Below are 8685 nucleotides of genomic sequence, written 5' to 3'. Positions count from 1 at the left end.
GGTTTTGATTAATTTCTGCGTGCTGTTTCACCCTCCCACATGCACATTAAAGAGATTAAACAAGAAGAAGAATGTTTTCAATAGTGCCCAAGTGCTGGAATATTTTACCTAAACTCAGATATACACGAGTAACCCAGTCGAAGTTGTTCATGTGTATATGAGACAGAATGTGGCCTTTTGACTTCAGTCTATTAAACACAAGGACATTCGTAGTTAAAATTCCACTCTTAGCTCTCCAGGCAAGATATGTATGGCCCTGGCCACAAAACATGAAGGGCAAGGCTGCCACAAGGCCCAGGAATCTGTTTGCATCATAGAGCAGGGCAGGCAAATCTCAGTAAATCAAGGTCTCACCTTCATTCTTCAAAAAGCCCTCTGGATGAAAGTGTGTGCTTCATCCTTTAATGTGAGAAATCTGGTTTTGCTGGAGCATGATGCGTGGAGAAAATGACAAATGCTTCCTGGTAGGAGGGAGTTTGGATGCCCCAGGTACCCATTGGGAAAGTCACCTGAGAAAAATAATTTGGGATCATGTGGCCTTTTTATTCTTTGCAGGAGTGAAAAGAAGGAAAACCTAGTTGGGAGGCCATGGTCATGGAACATGGCGGCGTCTGTCAGCCTTGCTTGGCCCCACCGAGTGTGGCTCTGGGCAGAGTACTTGCCTTTTGATTCAGCCAGAGGTTCCTGGGTTTAGAAGGTCCCCTGTGAGTGGAGCAGGAGGCTGAACAGTGAAGTTTAGCAAAACTCAGGAATGAGCTCACCTTACTTAGATTACAAAATCCCATTAATTCCTACTCAGACCACAACTGAATGTACTTTAAAAACAAAGCTCAGGAACTTCCCCAGTGGTCTAGTGGTTGGACTTCACTTTCCAATGCAGGGGACGTGGGTTTGACCCTTGGTCAGGGAACTAAGACCCCACATACTAGAGGGCAACAAGAGAAGCCCCTGGGCCACAATGAAGACCCAGCGCAGTATAAAAAAAAATTTTTTTTTAATAAACTAAAAATAAAAATATACATTTAAAAAATGACAGCAAATCCCCAGTATCTAAGTCACAAAGCTAACAACTCTGAATGTGGGTAGCAGAGAGAATATCTTGTCACCCTCACAGACTCCTTTGGATAATTGCGAAGAAGGATGGCTTCTTCAAGCATTCAGATAATCTCTCCTCTAGGGGCTTCTCTAGGGAGATGAAGCTGGTTGGTGCATCCTTCAGTGCTGAGAAAGCGATTTAGAATCACAGCTGGTAAAGAATCTGCCTGCAATGCAGGAGACTTCAATTCCTGGGTCAGGAAGATCCCTGGAGAAGGCAACGGCTGCCCACTCCAGTATTCTGGCCTGGAGAATTCCACCCAGTATTCTGGCCTGGAGAATCCCACCCAGTATTCTGGCCTGGAGAATCCCATGGACAGAGGAGCCTGCAGACTACAGACCTTAAGGCCTCAAAGAGTCCGATACGACTGAGCGACTGAGCGACTTGCACTCAGTGTCTTTAAGGAGAAAAGCTGGGAACAGCAGGATGCCTTTGTAGGAATGCAGAGAAATGAACAGCTCTCCGGGTCCCAGGTTCCGTGACCAGATTTTAATTATAATCAGTGAGGAATCCTGAAAAAAAAAAAAAAAACAATAACAGAAAACAGCTGGGAAGCAGCATTGATTTCAAAGTCATGACAGTGACATTCACTCCATCAACGTATTTTCATAGCCCCTGCCTGAAAGACCAGGTAATAAATATGCATATCGCCCCGAGCTCTGCCTGGAGCTGGGTTCTTGTTTTGTTGGTGGCATTTAAGAGAAGGCGTGCTGAGCTGAGTGCCAGGGGCATTTTCCTGTAGTCTAGTCTAAACGGCTATTTTCTCTGACGTGACTAGGATGTTTTCTGTCACCTCCAAATATTGAACAGTATGATAGCATTGTTTCCGAGGTTTGTGGCCTCTGTGACAGTCAAGCGTGCAGGAAGATGCAGGCGGAGGTTGGAGGGGAGGATTGACTGCTTCCGCCCCGGGCCAGGCCAGAAGGCGGAGCCGGAGAGGAGCCACTCTCCTCCTGTCTCCTGTTTTATTTGGAAGGCTTTCCTCTGCGTTTTTACTACTGGGTGGTCCTTGGGCCTCCCACAACATTCCAAATATTTCCAGCCTCTCTGAGAGGTGGCAGCTCTTCCTCAGCAGCCGACCCCCTGGCTCGGGCGGGAGGCTGGGTGGCATTGGCGGGCCCTCGGGCACAGCATTCCTCTTTTGTGCTCTCCCCCTTGTCTGGCTTTGAAGTCAGCTGGAACAAGAGAGAATTGTGAGCCTGAAGTTCTAAGATTTCGGGTACAGTGGGTTTTTCTTTTGCAGCCCTTTATGCTGGAATGCTCAGTGGTCTCCAACTTTTTGGATGACTCACCTGGATCAGTACAAGACATTAAGCAGATTCTCCCAATACTGTTATTTATTTATGGCTAGGCATGTACCATTGAACTAATACCCTGTTTCTTAAAAACGTACAGAGAATGCTTCTTAAGTTCTTTGTTTTCTTTTTTCCTTTTTTTTTTTTTAACTTTTATTTGCATTTATTCTTTGCGGCATTTATTCCCGGGCCATAAGTTTTTGTTTCTTCAGTTTCTTCTGGGATATCTTTTTCTTCTGTGCAACCTCCTCTTCTGGTTTAGGAACAATCTGTTCTTTTTCAGTAAGGATCATCTCAATGTGGCAGGGAGAGCTCATGTAGGGGTTGATCCGACCGTGAGCTCTGTAAGTCCTGCGTCGCATCTTGGGGGCTTTGTTCACTTGGATGTGCTCAATGACCAGAGAATCTACATCTAAGCCCTTAAGTTCAGCATTACTCTCTGCATTTTTGAGCATGTGTAGTAAAAATTCAGCACTCTTTTTGGGCCATCGACCCTGAGTCCAGCCCCACTGTTTGGCCTGTGCACACCTGCCAACTCCACCGTTGTAGCGGTGGAACGGCACACACTGCTTCTTTAACGTGACGTCCTTCAGATACTTGGTGGCTTTTCGGATATGCATACCCTTTATGGCCTGGACGGTTTCACGAGTGTTCTTAAAGTGTACACGAAGATTTGAACCTCTTGATTTGCATGATTTTGTGGGGTTTTCTGGGTCAAGTGAATAGCGCACCATTTTTAGGAGTCACCTCAGGCCGCTTACCGGAAAAGGCTCTTTGTTTTCTTGATGGCACAAAAATCCTTTTTCCCCTTCCTTTGCTATTAACGGGCTTCTCAGGTGGCACTAGTGGGAAAGAACACATCTGCCAACACTGGAGAGGTAACAGAGGTGGGTTCAATCCCTGGGTCAGGGAAGATCTCCTGGAGGAGGGCATGGCAACCCACTCCAGTATTCTTGCCTGGAGAATCCCATGGACAGAGGAACCTGGCAGGCTACAGTCCCCGGGCTCACAAGAGTCCGACATGACTGAAGCAACTTAGTACATATGCATGCTGTTAATGTTGTCTGCTGATTCTGTATTTCTATTCCTCACTTGAGAAGCTTATGTTACCACTTGGTGATTTGATTCACATCATCTAAGCACAGTTTATTCTGATACTTGGTTAGTGACTATTGTGTCTAAAAGCAGTGCATCACTCACTGTGCAAGGAGTGAATTGTCTGTAATTACTCCATCCTGAAAGGTTTGGGGGCACATCTACAAACTAGGCGAAGATTCTGTTAGAGGTTTATCAAAAATTTTCCATCTTTTTTTTTTTTTTTGGCTTCAACCAATTGCTCTCATAATCTAGTGAAAAAGTACTCTATCCTGACAGGTTTGGGGGCACATCTACAAACTAGGCAAAGATTCTGTTGGAAGTTTATCAAAAATTTTCCATCTTTTTTTTTTTTTTGGCTTCAACCAATTGCTCTTATAATCTAGTGGAAAAGTACTCTCCATTGCCCAAACCCAGAGAAAGTGAAAAGGCAAGGAAGCCTTGTCGAAGCACTATTTTTGTAGATAGATCTATCAATAGATAGAGATATGTTCAAAGGTCTCTAAAATTATAATTTAAAATGTTTTTAAATTATTTTTTAACTCCCACTTCCAAGTTTTGAAAATGGGTATTTATCAGAATTTTTAACAGAGAAAACATGGTTTTCAGAAATGATTTATACAATGATGGAATATTGTATATATAAATATAAATATTCATTTCCAGCATGTTCTCTCCAAAGCATGAATTTTTTTTTCTGAGCAGTCACTTTCTTATTCCTTGGTAGGAGGGTATCAGTGTTTCCTGGGCTCCACAGATTTGGGGTCTTCATTTAGGCAGACCTCACCACTAGGCTGCATATTCCAACAGCTTCTTGTCACCAAAGGAAGTTTCAGAAAATGTCTTTCACACAGTAAGATGGCAGGATGAACTGTCCTGGTCTGTGTCTGTTGGGTGACATTGTGTTTTAGGAGCAAACCATGCAAACTGCTGGGAACAAGTGGATCGGTCTGAGCTCCTAGTAGTAACTGCTGGTGCACGTGAATGGAGTAATTGAAGTGAGTTTAATAAAGATAATCTCTTATATTTATTATGTTATGTTCCAATATAATAAAAGCAAAAGGAAACCAGCAGCAACAGCAGGGAGCCCTTTCTCTATTCCCCTAAGCCTGGAGTCCGGGGAGGGAGCAGTGACGCAAGCCAGGGAGAGAACTTCGGCTCTTGCACAGGGAGTGGTGGTCTGTACTGTGATTTCGGTTGACGGACTGTATTAGTTTGCCCAGAACGCCCTAACAAAGGAATACAGTGGAGCAGTTTAAACAATGGAAGTTAATTTTCTGACAATTCTAGAGCCTAGAAGTCTGAGATCAAGATGCTGGCAGGCCTGGCTTTTCTGAGGCATCTCTCCTTGGTTTATAGATGGCTCTCTTCTCCCCATGTCTTCACATCGTCTTCCCTTTGTGCACATACCTGTGTGTCCAAATCTTGTCTTCTTATAAGGACATCAGTCATATTTGACTAGGGCCCACCCTATGATATCCCAAGTCGCTTCAGTCATGTCTGACTCTTTGCGACCCCATGCACTGTAGCCCACCAGGCTCCTCTGTCCATGGGATTCTCCAGGTAAGAATGCTGGAGTGGCTTGTCATTTCCTCCTGCAGGGGATCTTCCTGACCCAGGAATCAAACCCATTTCTCTTGTATTGGCAGGTGGGTTATTTACCATCCTCTTTTTAATTTAATTGTCTCTTGAGGAGTGGTTTAGTCACTTGAGTTGTGGTCAGCTCTTTGTGACCCCATGAACTATATAGCCCGTCAGGCTCCTCTGCCCCTAGGATTTTCTAGGCAAGAATACTAGAGTGGGTTGCCATTTCTTTCTCCAGGGGATCTTCCCCATTCAGGGAACGAACCTGGGTCTCCTACATTGCAGGTGGATTCTTTACCAACTGGGCCACCAGGAAAGCCCCAGTTACTTCTCTAAAGGCCATATTTGTAAATACTTGCTGAGGTCCTGGGGCTCAAGCCTTCAAGTTTGGATTTAGGTGGGTACATAATTCAACCCCTACATCAGGATATGGCAACACACTTCAGTATTCTTGCCTGGAGAATCCCATGGACAGAGGAGCCTGGCAGGCTACAGTTCATAGGGTCACATGGAATAGGACATGACTGAAGCAACTTAGCATGCACGCATGCACAATTCTACCCATGATGCTGACACTGTCAATCTGTGGGCTGCCAGGAAGAAGCATGCGCAACAAAACTTGACCAGTCTTCCCTCCAGCCCACTGGATGCAGGTGGCTCACTATGGCCAACCCCAGATAGAAGCTGGAAGCAAGGGAGACTGTGTGATGCCACCCTGAAGGTCAGTCTCATAAAATACAGAGAGTTACAAAGAGTAATCTGGAGGAGCAAACAGTGCTGAACTTAGAACACGGATTTCATTGATCTATAGAGTTATAAATAATTTAACAAAGAAGCAAAGAAGCTAGACAAATCAGTGTCTTTGACTTTGTGGATTGCAAAAGAGATGTTGGTTTCAGAGAACGGCTATTAAGAGGTTTGGCTTTGTGGAAATAGTTGGAAAATCTTGCATAGCACTAGTCCTCATGAGAATTAGAAAAAGACATCCCTGTGGGCAGACACATTGGAGGAAAAAAGACTTCAACTGGATTGAGTGGTTGTTTTGGTGAGCTTGTCATTTACCCTCCTCAGTCAAACACTCCCTGCATGGCTCTGTGCAGCCACCCTTACCATGGACTCTGATTCAGAGCCTATGTGCCCTGGGCCCCTCATTCCAGCTCTTCATCATGAAGAACTGGATGGATGAATTTTGATGTCACCTCTTGCTACACCCTGCAAAGTAGCATCCTTCTAGTTCACATGGGAAGAATCATTAAGCTATAGAAAAAATTCAAATCTATCCACTGGCTGTTTTATTAAATCAAGTCCCCTTTGCTGGCAGTTTCTGGCTGACTTGAACTTATTTGGTGGATGTTCCATCTAATGGGAGCCTTTAGTGTCATTTAGATAATTGTTCCTTGGTAGCATACTGGTCACCCGATTTTAAGAGTTTGGGATTACTAATAAACATGAAACTTGCATATAATCATTGGATTTTATTACCCATAAGGCAGAATATAGTGTACAATGAAAAAGCTGTGCTCTGCACAACTCCAGGGGGTGCCATCCACATAGTCACTGTAGATTTATATGGTCATTTTGACAGTTTTCTGGCAGATGATGGTACAGAGTTCTAAGAACTGGGTGCCTCCTGCATCTCCAGTTGTTACAGAGTTGCTGGTTGGGTAAGAGGCAGATTAGGTAGCTGGGTGTAGGGACTCCACTGGGCACTGGAGAGGGGTGGGGAAAGGGAAGGACCCAGTGAAGACCAAGATGTGGTCCACACTTTTCCATACAGTGAAGAGGAGGAAACCTGGGTGCCCCCCTCAGCCTCAGCTGTAGAATAATGCCCAGACGTACCACCTCCACCTCCACTGCTCCCCCTCACCCCCACTGCCCACTCGCCTCCCTCTCAAATGCTATCTGTGATTGAGGAGTGAAAGGTGTGGAAAAAGAGCACGCCACACCCCACACAGGTGGTGGCACATGAGACTTCTGCAGCCTTTCTTTGTGCTGGAAGGGCTGAGACTTGGAGAGAACTGTGAGAGCCACTGGCCAGCCAGGATAGGAGGAGATTTGCTGAGGCTGAGGAGAGGGAGCCAGTGGGAACTGGGGTGGAGGGTGATGAGGGCTGGCCCAGCAGCAGCCTGGTGCGTTTCACAGTTCCCATGGACGTCTGTGGATGCCACAGGAACATCCGAGGCACTGGGATACCCTAAGGAGGAATGACATCCTTGCTTAGTTAAGCCTTGTTCCTTCTTTTCGAGACAAAGGAGGGGAGCTATTTTTTAGTGTTCGCAGCTGAGAAGCAAACACAGCTCTACATGGGGGGCTATAGTGGTTCCGTCTTGACCCTCACCTTCCAAGCCCTGTGAGGGCTAGACCCCTCGGCAGTGGGTCCTCATCCTCCCTGACCTTTGCCAGTGCTCACCTCTCACCCCCTGGACTCTTACTCGAAGTTCTTGCTTTTTGTCTTGTTTTATTTTAAATCTCAAGTAGAAGTATTCTTTGCATGAAAGACAGCTATTTCATCTAATCTCAGGGTCAGTGATGACCACTTTGGAAACATTTTGGCATTATCCTGTAAGGCTGAAGCTAGGCATAACCCATGATCCAGCAACTCTACTCCTGGGCATATATGCGTTTAGTAGCTCAGTGGTGTCCACCTCTTTGTGACTGTTTGGACAGTAGCCCGCTAGGCTCTTCAGTCCATGGGATTTTTCAGGCAACAATACTAGATTGGGTTGCCGTTTCCTCCTTCAGGGGATCGTCCTGACCCAGGGATCAAACCTGCGTCTCCTGTGTCTTCTGCACTGCAGGCAGATTCTTTACCCACTGAGCCATCAGGGAAGCTGGGCATATATCTTGCAGAGAACAGGCACAGATGCACTGAGCATTTTCATCATAGCATGTTCAGAATAGCCAAGCGCTCCCATGTCTATCAAAAATAAAATATTCTGGTATATTTATACAATGAAATACTATGTAATGATAAAAATAAACAAATTACAGCTAAGCAAAAATGCATGATTAAATCTTCAAGATATACCATTGAGCAAACATGTCAGATACAACAAAATATTGAATGTACAATTCCATTTATACACAATTCAAATAAACACAAAACTAAACATTTTAGGGAAGCATATTTAGGTGATATAATCATAAAGAAAACTGAGGACATGAACAATATAGTCTGTGTAGGGTTACCTGGGCTTCCCAGGTGGTTCAGTGGTAAAGAACCCCCTTGCCAATGCAGGAGATGTGGGTTCAATCCCTGGGTTGGGAAGATCCACTGGAGAAGGAGATGGCAAACCACCCCAGGATTCTTGCCTAGGAAATCCCATGGACAGAGGAGCCTGCTGGGCTACAGTCCATGGGGTCCCAGAGTTGGACACAACTTAGCAACTAACCAACAAGTGTTACCCGATGAGCTGAAGGAGGGTTTGATGACTGTTAGGAGGCACCATGGTGGGGGCGGCCAAGGGAAGGGGATGAGTTCTGTTTCTCAGGCCGAGTGGTGGTTGAGGGCACTCATTTTGCTATGAGAGTTTGAGCTGTACATCTATGGCTTTGCACTTCTCTTTGCTTATGTCACAGTTGTAAAATAGTCCAAAAGAAGGCAGTTATTTATTG

General features: G+C 45.3%; 1 protein-coding gene across 1 annotated transcript; it reads right to left on the bottom strand.

The window, feature by feature from the left end:
* Window positions 1–2509: 2509 nt before the first annotated feature.
* On the bottom strand, window positions 2510–3160 carry LOC101109676 (large ribosomal subunit protein uL22). Its single transcript, XM_012136002.4, has one exon. The coding sequence runs from the start codon at window positions 3123–3125 to the stop codon at window positions 2571–2573; it is 555 nt and encodes a 184-aa protein (XP_011991392.2). The 5' UTR covers window positions 3126–3160; the 3' UTR covers window positions 2510–2570.
* Between the last annotated feature and the right edge of the window lie 5525 nt (window positions 3161–8685).

This window comes from Ovis aries, chromosome 2 (assembly GCF_016772045.2).
Source record: "Ovis aries strain OAR_USU_Benz2616 breed Rambouillet chromosome 2, ARS-UI_Ramb_v3.0, whole genome shotgun sequence".
Classification (NCBI taxonomy): domain Eukaryota; kingdom Metazoa; phylum Chordata; class Mammalia; order Artiodactyla; family Bovidae; genus Ovis; species Ovis aries.
The sequence above is the reverse complement of the archived record's forward strand: the minus strand, read 5'-3'. Positions and strand labels throughout refer to the sequence as shown.

Bases quoted from the DNA above. Each gene is read 5' to 3' on its own strand.
- LOC101109676 (XM_012136002.4), bottom strand. From the start codon at position 3,125: ATGGTGCGCTATTCACTTGACCCAGAAAACCCCACAAAATCATGCAAA.